Below are 23870 nucleotides of genomic sequence, written 5' to 3'. Positions count from 1 at the left end.
GATTCCATTTTTGTGAAATATCCAGAAAATGTAAGCCAGACAGAAAGTAGATTGTTTGAGGCTGGGAATGGAGACAAATAGGTATGAGATTTCATTTTGGGGTGATGGTTTCACAGTTCTAAGATGACTGCATCATAGGGGCAAGTGGGTGAACTTGATGTTTGCAAACAACATTCACAAACTTAGTCACATCCCCAGAGCCCCATTCTGCTGGGTCTCCTTGGAAATAGTGATGCTGTTAATAATTGGGAGCCACAAGACCTTTGATGTCCTCTTAGGACTTAGCCTGTTGACCGGCTCAGAGGCAGAGGCCTGGCCTCCTGTGGGAAGCCTTGAAGGGTGGGAGGGACTCCTCAGCAGTGGGGGTTGGTGTGCGGAGGGCTCTACCCACTCAGCCCTCCACCCCAGGAGCCCTGCACTGGTCTTGATCAAGGGCACTGGCGGCCCAGCTGCCTCCCTGGCCTGCTGCTCTGCCCCAGGGTTGTCCCCTCTGCACCCTGGATGGGCGAGGCATGCCCAATCCAGGCTGGAACTGAGGGGCGGCGGCCAGATGCCTGGTGTAAGGTAGGGTAGCTTGTTTTAGGTTCAGGGCAAGAAGCTGCAGCTCCATCCTACAGTCCAGTGCTGTCCCTGCCCTTGGAGGGGTGGGGGCAGGTCCAGAAGCTGCTCCAGACCCTAGCAAATGGGGGCTCAAGTGACCCTTCTTTTGCAGTGCCTGCCATCCCTGGAGCCAGGAAGGGCTAACCTGCAACCTGCAAAAAGGCATGGGGCACAGGGGCCTAGACCTGGCAGAGGCTTCCAGGGAGGGGAGGAGGAAGGGGCTGCCCTAGAGCCATGGGGAGGTCCCCTGCTGACCTCTGGGTGGGGCCCAGGGCAGTCCTTGGATCACTGCCAAGGCTGGCCTTCCATGTCCACAACCAGGAGGCCGGACAGATGTGGGTCCAGGAGCCCCCTTGCCTTGTTCTCCCTGCAGCCTGACCAGGACTCGGTATGGCACTCACCCTGTAATGTTTCTAGGAACAGAGGGACCACCGCATAGACCACCCATCACTGACCCCACCAAGCCCTTCGTAGTGCAACCCATTGCATTCAAACTCCAGTTGACGAACTATTTGCAGGGCTGATGCTGCTGCACTGGGTTTCAGGTTCGGGTTAGGATCCATAAAGGTGGCCGGGTGCAGTGGCTCAGGCCTGTAATCCCTGCACTTTAGGAGGCCGCAGCAGGAGGATTGCATGAGCCTAGGAGTTTGAGACCAGCCTAGGCAGTGTGGTGAGACCCCATCTCTACAAAAAATAGAAAATTAGCCATGTCTCAACTACAGGTGGGAGGATCACTTGAGCCTGAGAGGTGGAGGCTACAGTGAGCCAAGATTGCACCACTGCACTCCAGCCTGGGCAACAGAGTGAGGCCCTGTATTGAAAAACAGGGAGAGGCCGGGCACGGTGGCTCACGCCTGTAATCCCAACACTTTGGGAGGCCAGGGTGGGTGGATCGCAAGGTCAGGAGTTCAAGACCAGCTTGGCCAAAATGGTGAAACCCCGTCTCTACTAAATATACAAAAATTAGCTAGACTTGGTGGTGGGCGCCTGTAATCCCAGCTACTTGGGAGGCTGAGGCAGGAGAATCGCTTGAATCTGGGAGGCAGAGGTTGCAGTGAGCTGATATCGCACCATTGCACTCCAACCTGGGTGACGGAGTGGGACTGTCTCAAAAAATAAAATAAAATAAAAAACGGGGAGAGCCAGATGCAGTGGTCCCAGCACTTTGGGAGCCCGAAGCAGGCACATCACTTGAGGTCAGGAGTTTGAGACCAGCCTGGCCAACATGGTGAAACCCCGTTTCTACTAAAAATACAAAAATTAGCCGGGTGTTGTGGTGGGTGCCTGTAATCCCAGCTACTCAGGAGGCTGAGGCAGGAGAATCTCTTGAACCCAGGAGACAGAGGTTGCATTGAGCCCAGATCACGCCACTCCAGCCTGGGTGACAGAGCAAGACTCCGTCTCAAAAAAAAAAAAAAAAAAAGGCCGGGCCCGGTGGCTCATGCCTGTAATCCCAACACTTTGGAAGGCGGAGGCAGGTGGATCACTTGAGGTCAGGAGTTCAAGACTAGCCTGGCCAACATGGTGAAACACTGTCTCTACTAAAATACAAAAAATTAGCCGGGTGTGGTGGCAGGCACCTGTAATCCCAGCTACTTGGGGGGGCTGAGGTAAAGAGAATCGCTTGAAACTGGGAGGCGGAGGTTGCAGGGAGCCGAGATCGCACCACTGCCTGGGTGCATTCCAGCCTGGGCAAGAGTGAGATTCCATCTCAAACAACAAAAAAAATAGGGGTGGCGACTTCAAGGCCAGTGGCTGGTGCGTGTCGTGCTGCCCCCACAAGGTGGCACCATGACCCCATGCAGGAAGCTGGCATCCCATGCAGGGTCTCAGCCACAACGGGACAGGAGGGGGGCAGGGGGCATGGGCAGGGCAGCCTTGACAGGGAACAGGAGGCCCAGGCCCTCAAAAGCAGGAGGGAGGGTCCGGCTGGGACTGCTCCTCTGGGAGGCATCCAAATCTGCCCACGCTTGGAGGCTTGAGACTGTTTCAGAGTTCATCTGTGACCCACCTGGGACAACACCTTGGGAGCCCCTGGCATCAGAAGCCTGCCCTTCGCCTAACTCCACCAGTGGCCTCCCAGCAACAACCCTGACCTGGGTTCCCAGGTGGTGGCCCAGGCGGTGGGTTGTGTCTGGGGTACCCTGACCCCATCTCTGAGTCCTGACCTAGGTTACAGCCCATCACAGCTGGGGCAGGTGATGCTTAGGGGACAAAGGGGACGGAGACAGTGAATGAAACAGCACAGGAAAAGTGACTCCTTTAATGTATTAGGCAAAATTTTACATAAAATCAGAAATCTATGATCTGTCCCTGCCCTGCTCTAATTTGTAAAAAACACAAGATTCATCAGAAGCCATGTGTAGTCAGACCCCAGCTGGCCGGCGGTGCAGATCTGGAGTCCAGCCTCAGGGATGCGCTACTTTCCATTCTCTGCATTGAACATTTGTTCCTAGAAACAAACAGAGCAGGAGCTGCGCCTCCCCACCCTGCCTTCTGCACCATGAAGCCTCACAAGGCACCATGTGGAAGAAGGGAGGCCCTTGTGGGGTGTGCACTCTGTGTGGGGGCCACGGCCACAGGGTGGCCAACACCACAGTCACCACACAGGCCAGAGAGGAGCCAGGACCCACCAAGCATCCTGGGGGCACCCCTGGGTGCCACACACCCTCCACCCTGGGATGGCCTCAACAGGCCCCACTCGCTGGACAGCACGTGAATGAGACCTGGGGTCTCACTGAAGTTTTAACTCTGCCCAGCTTGAACCCCGAGGCCCAGGCCCGGTCTCTCATGGGACTTGGCATATGTGGCCACCCACACACAACACTCACTGTCAGCATCCGCTCCAGCTTCACTGCATCAGCGGCAAACTTGCGGATCCCATCAGAGAGCTTCTCCACAGCCATCTGGTCCTCGTTGTGCAACCAACGGAAAGACTTCTCATCCAGGTGGGTTTTTTCCAGGTCACTGGCTTGGGCTGGGGGACAAGAACCAGCCTTCCATGCCTGCTCCATGTCCCTGCCCACCTTGGCCCCCTGGGCTCAGGGCCTGAACCGCTGCACCCAAGTATCTCCCACCAGGCCCAGGCCTTGGCCCCAGCAAGACTCACACTGGAAGTGGGGTTCAGCCCACAGAGCCTTGGCTGACGACTTGAGTGAGATGTGTTAGGAAAGCCAAGCCCTCTGTTGAGGTCTCCTTCACCCTCATGTCTCCCGAGATGAGCTCGCCCCACAGGTGGGAGGGATCACCCACGGGGCGCCGCGGCAGGGCAGTGCTGGCCTTGCCCGAGCAGCAGCCACAGCTGGGCAATGGGGCCTCACCCGCCTTGGCTGAGAGCACAGGCACCAGCTTGGCGTTGTCCTGGAGCAGCTCTCCCAGGAGCTTGGGTGAGATGGTGAGGAAGTCACAGCCGGCCAGTGCTTTGATCTCGCCCGTGTTGCGGAAGGAGGCGCCCATGACAATGGTTTTGTAGCCAAACTTTTTATAGTAGTTGTAGATTTTAGTGACACTCTTTACCCCTGGAAAGAGACGAAGCTGTGACCAGGAATGCTTCAGCAGAGGTACCACCCCATCTGCCCTCCCAGTGCCTGCTGGCTGCACTGCCTTGAGCCGCCACCCCTGCCTGCCCCGCGCCAACCTGTGCACCTCACTGCTTGTTGATACGGCAGCTCCGTCTTGGGCTCTTCCTGCCTGAGGAGCTGCTGAGGCTGCTCCCCTTACCCCATTACCACAGAGGGACCCTCACCAGGGTCTTCCAGGGGCTCGTAGGATTTCTTGTCGGTGTTTGCCACATGCCAATCAAGGATGCGCCCAACAAATGGGGAGATGAGGGTCACACCCGCCTCGGCACAGGCCACAGCCTGGGCGAAGGAGAAGAGTAACGTCATGTTGCAGTGGATGCCGTGCTGCTCCTCGAGCTCCCTGCAGGGTGGGGACAGGTGAGGGCGGGGCAGGTGAATGCACGCCAGGTGCCCACCCAGAGCCACGGGCTGCCAAAGATGCTCACGGGCCTTAAACTAAAAAGGCAGGAACAGGCTCATGCCATTGTTAAGAACAAATCTGTAACACTCAAGAGGGTTCTAAGTGGATAGTGGGTTATGGGTGACCAGAATTTTCTCCAACCCACATTACACAATAGACAAAGGCAAGGGAGGCCTTCTGGGTGGCTGTGCTCTTGCGCCAGGCCATCACCTCATCCCAGAACTCACCACGGCTCAGCTCCCAGGCTAGAACCACTCAGTCATCTCTGACCACATTCCAGTCCTCACCGTGTTCCACCCTAGCCATTCCTGGGGCCACCCTGCAGCAGGCCCATAGCACCCTGGTTTCTGCTGAGAGGAGCCCCTTGGCCACACTATGCCCCTTGCCCAAATCCCAGTACACTTTGGACATCCTGGGGTTGATCCCCAAGGACAGGGCAGTGCCCATACTTTGCCATGTGGCTGGGGCATGGGATGAGACAGCCAAGGCTCTGCTCAGGCACCTTCAGACACAAGTTCCCTCCCCAGGCGCCTCTGCCACATGGCCACACAGGGGTGTTCGAGGGGGACAGCAGATGGCACAGCTGAGTTGGGAAACAGCGTGCAGTTCCTCCAGCAGTCACTCAGACTCCACTCCTAGGCGTATGCCCACGAGAAACAAAAACACGTGTCCGGGACAAAACTTGCACATCTGTGTTCATAGCTGCAGATGTGTTCATAGCAGCAAATGTGTTCATATCAGCAGATGTGTTCATAGCAGCAGTATACATCACAGCCTGAGAAATGGAAACCGACCACAGCAATATACATCACAGCTCAAGAGGTGGAAACTCACCAGGTGTCCATCAACAGATGAATAACTGTAGCCTATCCATAAAATGGAGTATTTTTCAACATATAAAAACAAATGGGCCGGCCAGGTGCAGTGGCTCACACCTGTAATCCCAACACTTTGGGAGGCCGAGGCGGCCGGATCACCCAAGGTTGGGAGTTCGAGACCAGCCTGACTAACATGGAGAAACCCCATCTCTACTAAAAATATAAAATTAGGCGGGAGTGGTGGCGCCTGCCTGTAATCCCAGCTACTCCGGAGGCTGAGGCAGGAGAATCTCTTGAACCCCGAAGGTGGAGGTTGCAGTAAGCTGAGATAGCACCACTGCACTCCAGCCTGGACAAAAGCGAAACTCCGTCTCAAAAAAAAAAAAAACACACAAATGAGGCCAGGCACAATGGCTCATGCCTATAATCCCAGCACTTTGGGAGGCCAAGATGGGTAGAGATCTCTTGAGCCCAGGGGTTGGAGACCAGCCTGGGGAACATGGTGAAATTACCCAGGAGTGGTGTGCGTGCTTGTCATCCCAGCCACTTGGGGGACTGAGGTGGAAAGATCGCTTGAGCCTAGAATCAAGGCTGCAGTGAGCCAAGTTCGTGCCACTGCACTCCAGCCGTGGTGAAAAAGTGAGATGCTATCTCAGAGCAGGTCAGTGATGGCAGGTGGCAGAACATGCAAACACACAGATATGGAAACAAAACACCTCTTCCTGATGCGAATTATTTGAGTATAGCATTGGCTGCTTCTGGGTGAGAACATCACAGAGGAGTTTTACTTTGTTTTATACATTTTCTGTCTCTTCCACTCTGAACATACATATGTTTGGTTTGGTTTTTCTGAGACAGGGTCTCACTCTGTCACCCAGGCTGGAGTGCAGTGGTGCGATCATAGCTACTGGAACCTCAACCTCCCAGGCTCAAGCGATCCTCCCGCCTCAGCCTCCTAAGTAGCTGGAATCATAGGGGTGGGCTAGTTTTTCTTTTTCTTTTTTTGAGATGGAGTCTCATTCTGTTGCCCAGGCTGGAGTACAATGGTGCAGTCTTGGCTCACTGCAACCTCCACCTCCCAGGTTGAAGTGATTCTCCTGCTTCAGCCTCCCATGTAGCTAGGATTACAGGCACCTGCCACCACACCCAGCTAAATTTTTTATAGTTTTGGTAGAGATGGGGTTCCACTATCTTGGCCAGGCTGGTCTCGAACTCCTGACCTCAGGCGATCTACCCACCTCAGCCTTCCAGAGTGCTGGGATTACAGGTATGAGCCACTGCGCCCGGCCTAAAAGTTTTTTTTTTTTGAGACGGAGTCTTGCTCTGTCACCCAGATTGGAGTGCAGTGGTGTGATCTCAGCTAACTGCAACCTTCACCTCCTGGGTTCAAGCAATTCTCCTGCCTCAGCCTCCTAAATGGGACTACAGGTGTGTGCCACCACGCCTGGCTAATATTTTATATTTTTTAGTAGAGACGGGGTTTCACCGTGTTAGCCAGGATGGTCTCGATCTCCTGACCTCATGATCCCCACGCCTCGGCCTCCCAAAGTGCTGGGATTACAGGTGTGAGCCACTGTGCCCAGCCTAAAATTTCTTTATGTTTTTGTAGAGATAAGGTTTCACTTTGTTGCCCAGGCTGGTCTGGAACTCCTGGGCTCAAGTGATCCTCCCATCTCAGGCTCCCAAATTGCTGGGATTACAGGCATGAGCCATCTTGCCCAGCCAGCATACATTTTATATAACAATAGTTTACTTTTTAAAAATCATGTAAATATAGGCTTGCGTTGATCAGGACAGAGGAATGAAAGAATCTGAATCTGCAGGTGCTAACTAGTGGCTTTTCTTCTCTGCTGGGTGGGTGGATGGTACTTCCTGGGAAATCCCTCATTTCTGATCACCAGCAAGTGAGGGAGCTGGCTCTGGAGCAGAGGGCAGATCTAGGCTGACATCAGCTGGTCAAGTCCAAGCTGTGGGCTGTGCTCCCCAGTCTGGCATTCCCCAGGGCTGAGAGAGTCAAACTTGCCTGATGCTATGTAGACCCTACCCCAACAACAGAGGAAAAATCTCTGAGAGCTCCTTCCTTGTGGGGGACCACTTACTTTCCAGCCTGAATTCCTTCCCAGGTTGATGACAGCTTTATAAGAATTCGGTCCTTGCTAATCCCAGCTTCCTTGTAGAGCTCGATGAGCCGCCTGGCTCTGGCCACCATCGCATCTTTATCAAAGGAGAGCCTGTAGAAGCAAGAAGAACCCATCCCCTCAGATCACGCAGGTTGCCCACCACACAGAGCAAGCTGGAGGCCGGGTGTCTGCCCGTCAGTTTTGAGCTGCACCACCGTAAGCACCAACCACTGCCCCCAACCTTCCCCTCACTTGAGGTTTGCAGAATGGCTCTGACAGCAACTCACACCCAGTCTCACAAACAAAGGTCCTCAGTGGGATCCATAGGCTATAATTTGTATTAAAAAACACTAGGCCGGGCACGGTGGCTCACGCCTGTAATCCCAACACTTTGGGAGGCTGACGCGGGAAGATCACGAGGTCAAGGGATCGAGACCATTCCTGGCCAACATGGTGAAACCCTGTCGCCACTAAAAATACAAAAAAATTAGCTGGGTATGGTGGCGGGCATCCATAGTCCCAGTTACTCGGGAGGCTGAGGCAGGAGAATTGCTTGAACCCGGGAGGTGAAGGTTGCAGTGAGCTGAGATCGTGCCACTGCACTCTACACTGGCGACAGAGCGAGACTCTGTCTCAAAAAACAAACAAAACAAATCAAAACAAAAAACACTAGCGGCCGGGCACAGTGGCTCATGCCTGTAATCCCAGCACTTTGGGAGGCCGAGGCAGGTGGATCATGAGGTCAGGAGTTCAAGACCAGCCTGGCCAAGATGGTGAAACCCCGCCTCTACTAAAAATACAAAAAATTAGCCAGGCGTGGTGGCAGGTGCCTGTAATCTCAGCTACTTGGGAGGCTGAAGCAGAAAAATGCTTCAAGCTGGGAGACAGAGGTTGCAGTGAGCTGAGACTGCGCCACTGTACTCCAGCCTGGGTGACAGTGCGAGACTCCATCTCAAAAATAAAGAAATCAAAATCAAAATAAAAAACACTAAAGATCAGTTGCTAAACAAGGAGCTCTTGGTCATCACTACCAACTGTGGGAGAGCTCAAAATAAACCTTCTCTTGGGCCCATGGGATGAAGACCATAGGTGAAGCAGCCCCTTGACCTCACGTTGGCATCCATGTGTGCAACTGTGGACACCTGACCAGCCCGTCCAGTGCAGGAGCAAGCATCCTTACCTTGCGTCTACTTCTGTGGATACTCGGCCCGGAATCTTCTTTAGTATTTCTGCTCCAAACAACACAAAAAGTTTATCAATAGCATTTTTAATCTGGTCCTCTTGTGACCTGAAATTCAAAGGGAAAAAAGCAGATTAGAAGCTTCTGAGGTTCGCCAGGCGTGGTGGCTCACGCCTGTAATCCCAGCACTTTGGGGGGCCGAGGCGGGCGGATCATGAGCTCAGGAGATCGAGACCATCCTGGCTAACACGGTGAAACCCCGTCTCTACTAAAAATATTAAAAAATTAGCTGGGCATGGTGGCAGGCGCCTGTAGTCCCAGTTACTTGGGAGGCTGAGGCAGGAGAATGGCGTGAACCTGGGAGGTGGAGCTTGCAGTGAGCAGAGATAGCGCCACTGCACTCCAGCCTGGGCAACAGAGTGAGACTCCGTCTCAAGAAAAATAAAAAAGCTTCTGAGGTTCAAGTGCACAAGACTCTACAAAATAAATTCTGTTATTTCTTTGCCAAATTTCCTTCCCTCCATCGTTTTTTCTCTTAAAACATTTTTTTAATTGTGGCCAAATAATACATATAGCATAAAATTTCCCATCTTATCCTTTTTTTTTTTCCCAAGAGAGGGTCTCCAGCTCAGGCTGGAGCGCAGTAGTGTGATTATAGCTCATTACAGCTTTGACCGCCCGGGCTCAAGTCATCCTCCTGCCTCAGCCTCCCAAGTAGCTGGGACTGTGCTGCACACCTCTACACCTGGCTAATTTTTTTGTATTGTTTTGTTTTGTTGAGATGGAGTCTCGCTCTGTCGCCCAGGCTGGAGTGCAGTGGCGCAATCTCGGCTCACTGCCAGCTCTTCCCCCCGCGGTTCACGCCATCCTCCTGCCTCAACCTCCTGAGTAGCTGGGACTACAGGCGCCCTCTACTATGCCCGGCTAATTTTTTTGTATTTTTGGTAGAGACGGGGGTTTCACCGTGTTAGCCAGGATGGTCTCGATCTTCTGACCTTGTGATCCGGCCGTCTCGGCCTCCCAAGGTGCTGGGATTACAGGCGTGAGCCACCATGCCTGGCCCATGCCCAGCTAATTTTTATATTTTTTTGTAGAGACAGAGTTTTGCCCTATTGCCTAGACTGTTCTCGAACTCTTAGGCTGAAAGGATCCTCCCATCTTGGCCTACCAAAGCACTGGGGTTACAGGCGTGCACCACTGCCCCCAGCCCGCCATTTTTAAATGTATTCAGCACATTCACAGTTCTGTACAACCATCACCATCCATGTCCAGATCTCTTTTCATCATCCCAAACTGCATCCCTCTATCTTTTGGCACTTGCAAAATATTATATTTTCTATCTCTTCAAAGTCACTGGACAGACACCAGGTGAAATCCATGATGCTGTTCCAAAATCTGAGCAGCCCTGTTAGCCCACTACACACAGGAAGATCTTCAGCTAGATGCTCAGGGGTTAGAATTCTTGGGCCAGACCGGGTGCAGTGGCTTACGCCTGTAATGACAGCACTCTGGCAGGCCAAGGTGGGCAGACTGCTCAAGCTCAGGAGTTCGAAACCAGCTAGGGCAACATGGCGAAACCCTGCCTCTAAAAACAAATACAAATATTAGCCAGGTGTGGTGGCGTGCACCTGTAGTCCCAGCTACTTGGGAGGCTGAGGTGGGAGGCTGGCTTGAGCCCAGGACGTAGAAGCTGCAGTGAGCTGAGATTGCGACACTGCACTCCAGCCTAGGTGACAGAGCCAAACTCTATCTCAAAAAAAAAAAAAAAAAAAATTCTTGGGCTACCTGGACATGGGTGCAGGGCTCATCTGTTGATCACCCAGCCAAGCAAAGGCACCAGTGTCACCCAATAACAGGAGCATCAAGGCCTCACTGATGCCACAGGGGCGCAACACCATGAGAGGAGGAAAAGGGAGCTAAGAAGAGAGAGGAGAGGGTCAGACTCAGTGTCCAGAGTAGCTGTCACAACATGGTCAGGGGAGCCACTCACCAGCCACCTGGACCTAAGCAAAGCCAGTACCAGAGAGGGACCTGCTCCTGTGTGGTGCCCACGTTGCCTGCTCGGCACCATCTTCAAGCTTTGAATTATTACCCTGAAGAGAATCTAAAATGACATCTAAAATATGCAAAGCCACGGGCATGAAGAGGGCTCTACAGTTGCTTGGTTGGGTAAGGGAGTGGGGACCTACTGCAAACAGGTGCCAGAGAACATTCTGGGAGTTATAAAAGCTATTAAAAAATTAAAAAGCCAGGCACGGTGGCTCACGTCTGTAATCCGAGCACTGTGGGAGGCCAAGGCAGGCGGATCACTTGAGGTAAGAAGTTCGAGACCGGCCTGGCCAACATGGTGAAACCCTGTCTCCATCAAAAATACAAAAATTATAGCTGGGTATGGTGGTGCATGCCTGTAATCCCAGCTACTCTGCAGGCTGAGGCAGGAGAATCGCTTGAATCCGGGAGGCAGAGGTTGCGAAGAGCCGAGATTGTGCCAGTGCACTCCAGCCTGTACAACAAAAGCAAAACTCTGTCTCAAAAAAAAAAAAAAAATTAGCCAGGAGTGGTGGTACACACCTGTAATCCCAGCTAATTGGGAGGCTGAGGCAGGAGAATTGCCTGCACTGGGGAGGCGGAAGCTGTAGTGAGCCAAGATCGCTCCACTATACTCCAGCCTGGGTGACAGAGCGAGGCTCCGTCTGAAAAGTAAAAAATAAAATAAAATGACAGCCAGAAGATAAGTGTTACCACAGCTGGGGAGACTGACTACAGGAGGGGAGGAGGGGCCTCTAGGGGTCTGCAAGTGCTCTGCATCTTGACTGGGGTGGTGTTTACAGGGTACACACATTGGCAAGACTCTCTGAACCGCTCATTTACCACGGGTGCAGATTACTTCATGCAGATTACACTTCAATAAACAAAAATAGGCAAAAAGATAGGGTTTTGTTTTCCCTTGAGTTCATGGTGTTTGAGAACTAAAATTCAGTTAGGGAGGGAGGCAAGGCCAACTAGACCAGCACGAGGGCCTAGCTGGGACCCTCCCGAGTCCAGGCACTCACCCGCCCAGCTGCCGGCCATAGGCGATGGCCTCCTCCACCAGCTCCTGGTAAGCGGGCATCTGTGCTGCGGCCAGGATCAGGGACGGGTTGGTGGTAGCATCCTGGGGCTTGTACTCGTCGATGGCTAGGGAAATAGTTTTCAAAAGCCAAAGTAAGTGGAGCGCTTGCTTCCAACTGGAAACATGTGAAGGAACCCTGTAATTCCCCAGGACGTTAGGGGGGTCCAGAGCCTTTCCCAAAGCGGGGTCCAGCCACACTTCTCACACCTTCTTCTGGGTCACTGAAGGTTCATCCAGAGGCGGCTGTTTGCATAATGATGAAACAACAAACACTAAGTGCCCAGCGATCAAATATGCCCCTGCAAGAGGTGACTTGTAACAGCACAGGAGTGAGAGGTGAGACAGCTGGGAGAACGCTGGCCAAACGAAAATGTGCGTCCCGCTGCCGTACCACCACAAGGAGGCGCGCGGTCTAGTCAGTGACCCACATGTGAACGCTGATCTTATGGACTGGGTCATTATCACCACACCCAGCTACAACAGAGTCAAGAAGCCAAGGGGAGCCGGGTGCGGTGGCTCACGCCTGTAATCCCAGCACTTTGGGAGGCTGAGGCGGGTGGATCACAAGGTCAGGAGATCGAGACCATCCTGGCTAACACGGTGAAACCTCGTCTCTACTAAAAATACAAAAAACTAGCCGAGTGTGGTGGCGGGCACCTGTGGTCCCAGCTACTCGGGAGGCTGAGGCAGCAGAATGGCTTGAATCCGGTAGGCGGAGCTTGCAGTGAGCCGAGATCACACCACTGCACTCCAGCCTGGGTGACAGAGTGAGACTCTGTTTCATAAATAAATAAACAAACAAACAAATAAAATAAATATCGCATTCAGTAGCTTCTGCAGGTAACTTGACAAAACCTGACCTAAGAATCCTTTTAGTCGGAGTGGGCAACTTTGACAATGTCCCAAGTTTTTGTTCAAATTGTACTGGTGGTCCCTTTTGTAAAGCTGACATTCTCTGCTTTAATCAACCCAGTCATAAAATGCTACTCAGTGGCTGGGCACAGTGGCTCACACCTGTAATCCCAGCACTTTGGGAGGCCAATGGGGGTGGATCACTTGAGGTCAGGAGTTCGAGACCAGCCTGGCTAACATGGCGAAACCCTGTCCCTACTAAAAATACAAAAATTAGCCAGGCGTGGTGGTCAGCATGCCTATAATCCCAGCTACTCAGGAGGCTGTGGCAGGAAAATCACTTGGACCCGGGAGGTGGAAGTTGCAGTGGGCCGAGATTGTGCCACTGCACTACAGCCTGGGCAATGGAGCAAGACTCTGTTGCAAAAAAAATAAAAAAGTTTTTTTCTTCAGAGTAACCAACTAAACAGTTCAAAAAGTCCAAACTTGTAGCCACTGAGTAGCTTTTTTTTTTGACACAGAGTCTCACTCTGTCATCCAGGCTGGAGTGCAGTGAAATGATCTTGCCTCACTGCAACCTCCTCCTCCAGGGTTCAAGTGATTCTCCTACCTCAGCGTCCTGAGTAGCTGGGACTACAGGCACACACCATGATGCCTTGCTAATTTTTGTACTTGTATTTATTTTTTATTTTTTTCCAAGACGGAGTCTTGCACCATTGCCCAGGCTGGAGTGCAGTGGCGTGAGCTCAGCTCACTAAAACCTCCAACTCCCAGGTTCAAGCAATTCTCCTGCCTCAGCCCCATGAGTAGCTGGGATTACAGGCACGAGCCACCACGCCAGGCTATGGTTTTTTTTTTTTTTTTTGTATTTTTATTTTTTTGAGACGGAGTCTCGCTCTTTCGCCCACGCCGGACTGCAATGGCGCTATCTCGGCTCACTGCAAGCTCTGCCTCCTGGGTTCACGCCACTCTCCTGCCTCAGCCTCCCAAGTAGCTGGGACTACAGGTGCCCACCATCGCGCCCAGCTAGTTTTTTGTATTTTTAGTAGAGACGGGGTTTCACCGTGTTAGCCAGGATGGTCTCGATCTCCTGACCTCATGATCTGCCCGCCTTCAGCCTCCCAAAGTGCTGGGATTACAGTTGTGAGCCACCTCGCCTGGCCTTTTTTTTTTTTTTTTTTTGTATTTTTAGTAGAGACGGAGTTTTGCCATGTTGGCCAGGCTGGTCTTGAACTCCTGACCTCAGGTGATCCACCCACCTTGGCCTCCCAAATTGCTGGGATTACAGGCGTGAGCCACTGCGCCTGGCCTCTGAAGAAACAACCTGAACTGCGTTCCCCTGCTCTCATACCAGAATAATCAACACAGAGGACTTCCGTGACCAATGTGTGGAGGTTTCTCCCCACGCACCAAACAAGCAATTAATTCTTCAGTGGATACCAGCTGGGCATCCTCCAATTCAATTCCAACCCTGTCTACCTGGAGACAGCCTCAGATCCCACAGGTTGAGGGCTTAGTCCCACCCAATGATTCTCCATTCCCACCAGTCACAAGTCTGGGCTCCAGAACTTCTGACCCACTGGCTTCAAGTTGGGGTTGCCAACTTGAATTAACCTTTGTGTTCCATTAATTTGCTGGAGCAGATCACAGAAGTAAGGGAAACACTTACTTACATGTACTGGCTTATTATATAAAGGACACAGAGGAAGAGATGCATAGGGCAGGGCATGTGAGAAGGGGCACGGCGCCTCCATGCCCACCCTGGGTGCACCACCCTTCAGGAGGCTCCATGTGTTCAGGTATTTGGAAGCTCCCTGAACCCTGTCCTCTTGGGCCTTTTATGGAGACTCCACTGGAGAGACATGACTGAAGTATGGACAGCCCTGTTGAAATATTATCATCTAATGAGTGAGGAAACCCAGCAACGCCTCTGTGTTCACCTTCTTACTGTCCTCTGTGCAACATTCCTTCCTCCAGGGTACGTGATGGGACCCCTTCTGAAATGAGGGTCTTAGGACCCACAATTAGAAAAGCAAGTAGACGGCTGGGCGCGGTGGTTCATGCCTGTAATCCCAGCACTTTGGGAGTCCGAGGCAGGCGGATCACGAGGTCAGGAGATTGAGACCATCCTGGCTAACATGGTGAAACCCCGTCTCTACTAAAAAAAAAAAAAAAAAATACAAAAAATTAGGTGGGCATGGTGGCGGGCGCCTGTAGTCCCAGCTACTCTGGAGGCTGAGGCAGAAGAATGGCGTGAACCCAGGAGGTGGAGCTTGCAGTGAGCTGAGATCACGCCACTGACTCCAGCCTGGGTGACAGAGCGAGACTCCGCCTCAAAAAAAAAAAAGCAAGTAGAGAATTTATTTATGGACAGCTCCAAAACAGAAAGGCAGGAAAGATCCCTCCCTTGAAGAGAGAAAGGAGCAGGTGAAAGGAGAGGAGAAGGTCAGCGATGGAAATTCTGTTTTCCGAGGCCTGCTCCTGAGGCCTAGAGTGCCCCAACATTATAACAGGGCTGTGGGAGTTATGAGACAGGAACTGTGTACACACGCATGCATGCATGCACACACATCAATTACCTTCAAAATGAGGTTGATGGTTTATTATTATTATTATTGTTATTTTGAGACGGAGTCTCAGTCTGTCGCCCAGGCTAGAGTGCAGTGGCACGATCCTGGCTCACTGCAACCTCCATCTTCCAGGTTCAAGCAATTATCTCGCCTCAGCCTCTGGAGTAGCTGGGATTACAGGCACCTGCCACAATACCCAGCTAATTTTTTGTATTTTTAGTAGAGATGGGGTTTCACCATGTTGGCCAGGCTGGTCTCGATCTCTTGACCTCAGGTGATCCACCCTCCTCAGCCTCCCAAAGTGCTGTGATTACAGGCATAAGCCACCAGCCACAAATTTTTTGTAGAGATGTGGTCTCACTGTGTTGCCCAGGCTGGTCCTGAACTGCTAGGCCCAAACAATCCTGCCTCAGCCTCCCAAAGTGCTGGGATTACAGGCATGAGCCACCGAGGCTGGCCCCAACTTTCTCTTGTTCTTTGGACAGATCGAAGACCACCCAGTCTGCTTGAACTGCAATTTTTTCTTCCCAAATAAAACGTTAAATTTAGAGATTCGTCTCTACATTTTATTTTGACTTCAACACAGATACCACATGGTTATCTTCAACAAGGACTGTTAGCTGGGAGTGGTGGCGCACATCTGTAGTCCCAGCTACTTGGGAGGCTGAGGTGGGGGGATCACCTCAGCCCAGGAGGTCAAGGCTGCAGTTAGCCGTGTTGCACCACGTGACTGCACCACTATACAGCCTGGGTGACAGAGCAAGACCCTGTCTCAAAAAAAAACCCCAAAAACAAAAACCCAAGGATTGTTTTCTTTATTCTTAAAACTATTGTTTCTTTTAACATATTAGTTCTTTCTCACATAACCAAGCTAGGAATTCAAAGAAGCCAACGAGGCCTAACCTGGGGTCTTGTTCATCTGGCTGTCCAAATGGAAAGTGAAGGTGAAGAGTTATGGCCATTGACACCCATAGAATGGCCCATCGCTCCAGATTAGCCAGTTCAGTAACTTTTTTTTTTTTTTCTTTTGAGACAGAGTCTCGCTCTGTCGCCCAGGCTGGAGTGCAGTGGCACGATCTCAGCTCACTGCAAGCTCCGCCTCCCGGGTTCACGCCATTCTCCTGCCTCAGCCTCCTGAGTAGCTGGGACTACAGGTGCCCGCCACCACGCCCGGATAATTTTTTTGTATTTTTAGTAGAGACGGGGTTTCACCGTGTTAGCCAGGATGGTCTCGATCTCCTGACCTCGTGATCCGCCCGCCTTGGCCTCCCAAAGTGCTGGGATTACAGGCTTGAGCCACCGCACCCGGCCCAAGTTCACAAGTTCAGTAACTATTTGGCAAATAAGTATCTTTTTTTTTTTTTGAGACAGGGTCTCGCTTTGTCTCCTACGCTGGAGTGCAGTGGCGCAGTCACAGCTCACTGCTGCCTCAACCTCCTGGGCTTAAGTGATCCTCCCAACTCAGCCTCCTGAGTAGCTGGGACTACAGTGTGCGCCAATACGCCTGGCTATTTTTTTTTTCTTTTTTGTAGAGATGGGGTTTTACCATGTTGCGCAGGCTGGAATAAGTACTTTCAAAGGGTCCTTTAATGACAAAACTATAGAGGTAGAGAACAGGTTAGAGGGTGCCAAGGAACAGGGAATGAGGGGTCTCTCAGGGACACGGGGCTCTCAGTGACAATGTGGCAGCTATGTCTTATCACAGCGGTCACAGGCATTTACACACTTTATGAAACTGTCACGCAGCCTCCCTGCCCCACTGCAGGGGGAAACTGGGGAGCCCTGAGCCAGGCTGCAGTCTATAACAGCGTCAGCATCACAGCGGTGCCCACTTCCCGGTGTGGATGCCATGCCATGGTCACGAGATGTCACCACAGGGGACAGTGGTTGAAGGGTTCATAGGACTGTATGGGCTGATTTTGCAACTTCTGTGCATCTATACCCATTTCAACACGACATTTGGCACAGTGCTGACACAGGTCTGCCAGAATGCACTGAATGAGGCACTGAAAACAGCCCATTTCGTCCTGTAAAATCACCCCTTGATAAAGTCAGCTTTTAGCAAATGGCTTTTACAAAATTAAAACAAAACCAAGGCCCATTGGGGCAAAAATGGGTTGCAGGGTCAGGGATCCTTAAACTGAATGCAAAATGGGGAGGATCACATTGTGGGAAGAGCATTCACAGCTTTGATGCTATTTCCAGAGGCCTGTGCCTCCCTCCCACAAGGAGTTAAGAACCTTCACTTCACAAAATACGGATCACAAACCCAACAGACTATTTTACAACTATATAACATTTATGAACATATACTATCAATGAATGTATTTTCTTGTTAATATTCATTAAAAAAATATGTCACGACTTGGGTTTAGAAGATTTTTTTTTTTTTTTTTGAGACGGAGTCTTGCTCTGTCACCCAGGCTGGAGTGCAGTGGTGTGATCTTGGCTCACTGCAACCTCCGCCTTCTGGGTTCAGTGATTCTCCTGCCTCAGCCTCCCAAGTAGCTGGGATTACAGGCATGCAACACCACACCCAGCTAATTTTTGTATTTTTAGTAGAGAGGGGGTTTCCCCATGTTGGTCAGGCTGGTCTCGAACTCCTGACCTCGTGATCCACCTGCCTCGACCTCCCAAAGTGCTGGGATTACAGGCCTGAGCCACCTCGCTGGGCCAGAAGATTTCTTAAAAAACAATACAAAACAAAACCACAAACCCAGGACTCCCCAGGCCTCCTATGGGTGTGGGTTTAGGAAAATCCATCTTTATCGGCCCTGCACTGCCAAGTGTAATGGACCTGACACTCCGCACCAGCTCTGCCCTGACTGGTGAGGGCCAGCAAGGAACAATACAGATGAGCGCTCTGTCCACCCGGCAAACTGCAAATTATTCTCAGTGCTAAGAAGGGAAAAAACTGAGCAGCAGAAAAATGTGTAGCCCCTTTTCTGGAGCTTCCTTTCTTATGAAGAGAGAGGTCTGGACTACAACAGGGGGCTGTGTGTGTGTGTGAGGGATTCACAGCTCTAGCTTTGGATCTCCCAAAGAGGGGTCCGGAGCAGACTGTGGCACCCCAAGCCAGTTACTGAATCCCCATATTTTATGGTTAAGCAGCCAAATATGCCAATTCACTCTCTAGGCTCTGCTAGATAAACAATGCCCTTACTCAGTTACCGAAGAGGAATTAAAGCCTGTTTCTCAAGTCACCATGAGAAAGCAGAAAAGAGAGGAAGTCACTTCCGTATTAGGTACTCACAGCATTCATCCATGAAGCGTTTCATGATTTTCTTAAAAAATATTACTTGTTCTCAACAAAACATAGACACAAGGCTCGTCTACTCTGCACTGAAGATGACAGAAGAGCTAAGTATTAATAAAATAACCCTTCTTTGTATTTTCCAAGTTCTCTCCAATGTAAACAACTCCAGCCCAGGAAAATCCAGTATTTAACAGTGGAACAACCCTGTGCTTTCATGGGCACCGGCTTTTACCCACCCGGTGCGCCTGGCGGTGGCTGTCCAGCAGGCCGGGCACCTGCCGCCCACGGGGTTGTCCCACTGGGCACCGCAGGGCTCAAGGGCGATGGCAGCACTGGCAGCTTCTGGTCAGAGCTAGCTGATGTCCCCGCTCTGCAGACAACATCAGCCCAACAAAATTGCACCTGGCTGAGCACAAACTGGCCACGTGGAAGTCAGCTCGAAGCTCTATCCCGAATCTCTCCTGAACTCAAAGGCTCTGAAAGCTGCCTCGACCCATGAGGGTGCGCAGAGGGGCTCCCGCGGGCTGCCCACAGCCCGTCCCGGGTGCGGGGTCTGAGGGCGCAGCCGACCCCACCCTGGGCGGAGGGCGAGGCTGGGGCTCCGGCTTCGTGCCCCACGGCTCGCAAGGACCCGTCAGTACCGCCCGCACCGCTGACCCCAGCACCGAGCCCCTCACGGCTGACCCCAGCTCCTCACGGCTGCCCCCGGCCCCGCTCCCCTCACGGTCGCCGCTGGCCCCGCGCCTCTCACGGCCGACCCGGGCCCAGCTCCCCTCACGGCTGCCCCTGGCCCCAACATCCGGCACCTGCGCTCATTCCCCCCGGAACGAGCCGCTCGCGGCACCGCCACCCGGTCCGCGTCCCGGAACTGGGGACCCGGGGAAATCGGGGCGCCGGGGCCTCCGGAGGGCGCTTGCGCCGCGCCCGGGCTCCGCGCCGTCCTCACCGTGGAAGTCGCCCGTGTCGGCCACCACGGTGGTGAACTGCTTGAGCTGGTCCAGCGCGGACTCCATCCTCTGACGCTTCGCGGGTGAGCTCGACATAGCAAGGCCGAGGGGGCTGCGGCAGCGGAGGCGACGGGACGGGCGCGCGGGCGGCCCATAATGCACCGCGGGCGCCTGCCAATCGGAGAGCGGCGCGGGAGGGCGAGGCCCGCGGGTCCCTGCGCGCCTGGACGAAGCCCCGCCCCCGGGGACGAAGCCCGAGCACCACTCCCGGCCGCGCACTGCAGCTGCGGATCCTACAGGCGGGGTCTCCCCGGGTCCTCAGCAGCAGCCGCGGACGGGCAAGGGAAAACACCGGCACGACACGGGGCGGCTGGGCCTCGCCTCCTTCCTGCCCCGCGGGACGCACCGGGAGGGCTGGAGGAGATGGACCCGGCCCGGGCGCCGACCCTGCGGGGCCGAACCCGCCAGGGCCGAACCCGGCGATGCGGGATCCATGGTGGGGCGAGGACTGGGGTCGGGGACCGCTGCAGGAAGCAGGGGAGGGAGTGGCGGGGGACGCCCTGCGGGTGCAGGAGGCAGAGCAGGGGGCGGCTGCAGAGCCGGGCGCCGGACGCGGCGGGGAACCTGCTTCTGGGAATCTGTTCCCCCGAGTCCTAAGCCCAGAGGTGTCCGGGGGGCCGAACGGCGAGGCAGGCGTAGGAGGCCCAGCTGCCCCGCTTCTTACCATCGCTGACTTGCAGGGTTCCTTGTATGTTCTGATCAAGTCTCTGTCGCTTGTGTCTGCGTTGCAGACACTGTAACCGCCCCATGGGTTCGCCTTGCCCGCTGCCGGGACAGAGTCTATTTTCAAGACAGGGGAATTGCAATAGAGAAAGCATAATTCACACACAGCCGACTGTTCGGGAGACCAGAGTTTTATTCCTCAAATCAGATTCCCCAAAACTCGGAGATCCCAGTATTTAAGGATAATTTGGTGGGTAGGGGGCCAGTGAGTCAGGAGTGCTGACTGGTCAGCTAGGGATGAAATCACAGGGAGTCAAAGCTGTCCGCTTATGCTGAGTCAGTCCGTGGGTAGAGGCCACACAACTGGTTGGCAGGTCCAGGTGGGGTCATCCGGTTGTCAGAAATGCAAAAACCTGACTTTTTTTTTTTTGAGACGGAATCTCGCCCTTGTTGCCCAGGCTGAAGTGCAGTGGCGCGATCTTGGCTAACTACAACCTCCGCCTCCCGGGTTCGAGCGATTTTCCTGCCTCAGCCTCCCGAGTAGCTGGAATTACAGGCGCGCACCACCACGCCCGGCTAATTTTTGTATTTTTAGTACAGACGGGATTTCATCATGTTGGCCAGGATGGTCTCGATTTCCTGACCTCGTGATCCGCCCACCTCAGTGTCCCAAAGTGCTGGGATTCCAGGCGTGAGCCACCGCGCCCGGCAGAAAGACTTCTTAAAAGGCAAATCCTAGGCTGACGCGGTGGCTCACACCCGGAATCCCAGCATATTGAAAGGCCAAGGCAGGCGATCACTTGAGGTCAGGAGTTGGAGACCAGCGTGGCCAACATGCGAAACCCCGTCTCTACTAAAAATACAAAATTAGCCAGGCGTGGTGGCACACGGCTGTAATCCCAGCTACGTGGGAGGCTGAGGCAGGAGAATGGCTTGAATCTGGGAGGTGAAGGTTGCAGTGAGCCAAGATTGTCCCTCTGTACACCAACCTGGGCTACAGAACGAGACTCCATTAAAAAAAAAAAAAGGCCAACCCTAGGTTTACAATAGTGTTGATATCTTTACGAGTAATTGGGGAAGTTGCAAATCTTATCTTATGCCCTCCAGAATAATGGCTGATAATATTTAGACTTCCAGCCCCTCTCATCCTAACTTGGTGGCTGGTGGCCTTTCATTCATTTTACAAGAACAGTCTAGTTTTGGGGAAGGGCTGTTATTTAAACTATAAATTAAATTCCTTCCCAAGACTTGTTTGGCCTATGGCCAGTAATGGACAAGGACCGTTTGAAGGTTAGAAGCAAGATGGAATTGGTTAAGTCTGTTATCTTTCACTGTCATAATTTCCTTAGTTATAATTTTGCAAAGGTGGTTTCAATACTTCCTCTCAGCATGTGTTCCCTTTTCATTTTAATAGTGTCTTTAATGAACATTAGCTTTTTATTTTGATTAAGTTCAATTTATCAAGTTTTAATTTTATATTTACTCCTCTTTTTTGGTATCTTCTCTAAGAAGTCTTTGCTTGCTCCAAAGTGACAAAAAAAATTTTTTTTTTTTTTTGGGTGAGATGGAGATTTACTCTTGTTGCCCAGGCTGGAGTGCAATGGTGTGATCTCAGCTCACCGCATCCTCCGCCTCCCAGGTTCAAGCGATTCTCCTGCCTCAGCCTTCCGAGTAGCTGGGATTACAGGCATGGGCCACCATGCCCGGCTACTTTTGTATTTTTAGTAGAGACGGGGTTTCACTGTGTTGCCCAGGCTGATCTTGAACTCCTGACCTCGTGATCCACCTGCCTCGGCCTCCCAAAGTGCTGGGGTTACAGGCGTTAAGCAACTGCGCCCGGCCAACGCCCAGCTAACTTTTGTATTTTTAGTAGAGACAAGGTTTCACCGTGTTAGCCAGGATGGTCTCAATCTCCTGACCTCGTGATCCGCCCGCCTCAGCCTCCCAAAGTGCTGGGATTATAGGCGTGAGCCACCACCCCCAGCCGACAAAAATATTTTCTTATGATGGTCTTGGTTTTCAGCTGTTATGTTAGAGTCTTTGAGGCCACTCCAGTTTTTTTTGTTTTGTTTTTGAGACGGAGTCTTGCTCTGTTGCCCAGGCTGGAGTGCAGTGGCACAATCTCTGCTCACTGCAAACTCCGCCTACCAGGTTCATGACATTCTCCTGCCTCAGCCTCCCGAGTAGCTGGGACTACAGGCGCCCACCACCACGCCCAGCTAATTTTTTGTATTTTTAGTAGAGACGGGGTTTCACTGTGTTAGCCAGGATGGTCTCAATCTCCTGACCTCGTGATCCACCCGCCCCGGCCTCCCAAAGAGCTGGGACTACAGGTGTGAGCCACCGTGCCCGGCCTTGTTTTTGTTTTTTTGAGACGGGGTCTAGCTCGGTCACTCAGGCTGGAGTGCAGTGGTGTGATCATTGCTCACTGCAGCCTCCACCTCCCCGGCTCATGCAATCCTCCCACCTCAGCCTCCTGAGTAGCTGGGACTACAGATGCACACCACTGTGCCTGGCTAATTTTTAAAATTTTCTATAAGGACAGGTAGTCCTTATGTTTCCCAGACTAGTCTCCAACTCCTGGCCTCAAGTGATCCTCCAGCCTTGGCCTCCCAAAGTACTGGAATTACAGGTGCTCGCCACCATGACTGGCTAATTTTCGCATTATCTGTAGACATGGGGTCTTACTGTATTGCCCAGGCTGGTCTTGAACTCCTGAGCTCAAGCAATCCTCCTACCTTGGCCTCCCAAAGTGCTGGGATTACAGGCATGAGCCACTGCACAGGGCCCCCTTGATTTTTGTCTCCGTGACCTAGAAGTGGAAGGTGGTTTTTCTCTACCGCGCCTGGCCCCCTTGATTTTTGTCTCCATGACCTGGGTATGGAACGTAGTTTTTCTCCACCTGTTCCAGCATCTGTTGAGAGGACTTTCTTCTCTCCATTGAAATGCAAAAATAGGAAATATACATCACAGAAGAAGGTATAGAGCAGGTAGCCATCTTTTGTCTTCCCTTGCCACACTGGAAGAACTGTCTTGGGCCACATGTAAAATATACTAACAATAACTGATGAGCTTTAAAAAAATTGCAAATAAAAAATCTCATGTTTTAAGAAAGGTTGTGAATTTGCGTTGGGCCACATGCGGCCTGCAGGCCAAGGGCTGGACAAGCTTGGTGGTATACAGTATTTATTAGGGAAATGCAAATGAAAACCACCATGAGATCTGTCCACATGGATCATAGTGAGAACAAAAGACTGGCAACACCAAGTGCCGGTGAGGACGTGGCGCTCCAGGAACACCCATGCTCTGCTAGTGGGAATGAAAGTGGTACAAAGGCTGGGTACGGTGGCTCGCGCCTGTAATCCCAGCACTTTGGGAGGTCGAGACAGGTGATCACCTGTGGTCAGGAGTTCGAGACCAGCCTGGCCAACATGGCGAAACCCCGTCTTTACTAAAAATACAAAAATTAGGCCGGGCGCGGTGGCTCACGCCTCTAATCCCAGCTCTTTGGGAGGCCGGGGCAGGTGGATCACAAGGTCAGGAGATCGAGACCATCCTGGCTAACACAGTGAAACGCTGTCTCTACTAAAAATACAAAAAATTAGCCGGGCATGGTGGCAGGTGCCTGTAGTCCCAGCTACTTGGGAGGCTGAGGCAGGAGAATGGCATGAACCCGGGAGGCAGAGCTTGCAGTGAGCCGAGATCGCGCCA

The 23870-nt window shown here is 52.5% G+C and overlaps 1 protein-coding gene across 1 annotated transcript; it reads right to left on the bottom strand.

Annotated features, from left to right (window-relative positions):
- Positions 1-2835: 2835 nt before the first annotated feature.
- TALDO1 (transaldolase 1) lies at positions 2836-19648 on the bottom strand. The gene is made up of 8 exons (XM_009245986.4): positions 19436-19648; positions 11753-11876; positions 8700-8807; positions 7499-7630; positions 4346-4521; positions 3921-4118; positions 3432-3577; positions 2836-3052 (listed from the first exon to the last, which is right to left on the bottom strand). Exons 1-8 carry the CDS (start codon positions 19530-19532, stop codon positions 3020-3022), a joined length of 1014 nt encoding a protein of 337 aa, XP_009244261.3. The 5' UTR covers positions 19533-19648; the 3' UTR covers positions 2836-3019.
- Between the last annotated feature and the right edge of the window lie 4222 nt (positions 19649-23870).

The sequence above is a fragment of the Pongo abelii genome, chromosome 9 (genome assembly GCF_028885655.2).
Source record: "Pongo abelii isolate AG06213 chromosome 9, NHGRI_mPonAbe1-v2.0_pri, whole genome shotgun sequence".
Taxonomy (NCBI): Eukaryota; Metazoa; Chordata; class Mammalia; order Primates; family Hominidae; genus Pongo; species Pongo abelii.
The sequence above is the reverse complement of the archived record's forward strand: the minus strand, read 5'-3'. Positions and strand labels throughout refer to the sequence as shown.

Coding starts and splice junctions, on each gene's coding strand:
- TALDO1 (XM_009245986.4), bottom strand. CDS start 19,532: ATGTCGAGCTCACCCGCGAAGCGTCAGAGGATGGAGTCCGCGCTGGAC. Junction 11,877..19,435: donor CGACACGGGCGACTTCCACG/GTGAGGACGGCG, acceptor CTATTTCCCTAG/CCATCGACGAGTACAAGCCC. Junction 4,119..4,345: donor CGAGCCCCTGGAAGACCCTG/GTGAGGGTCCCT, acceptor GTCTCTTTCCAG/GGGTAAAGAGTGTCACTAAA.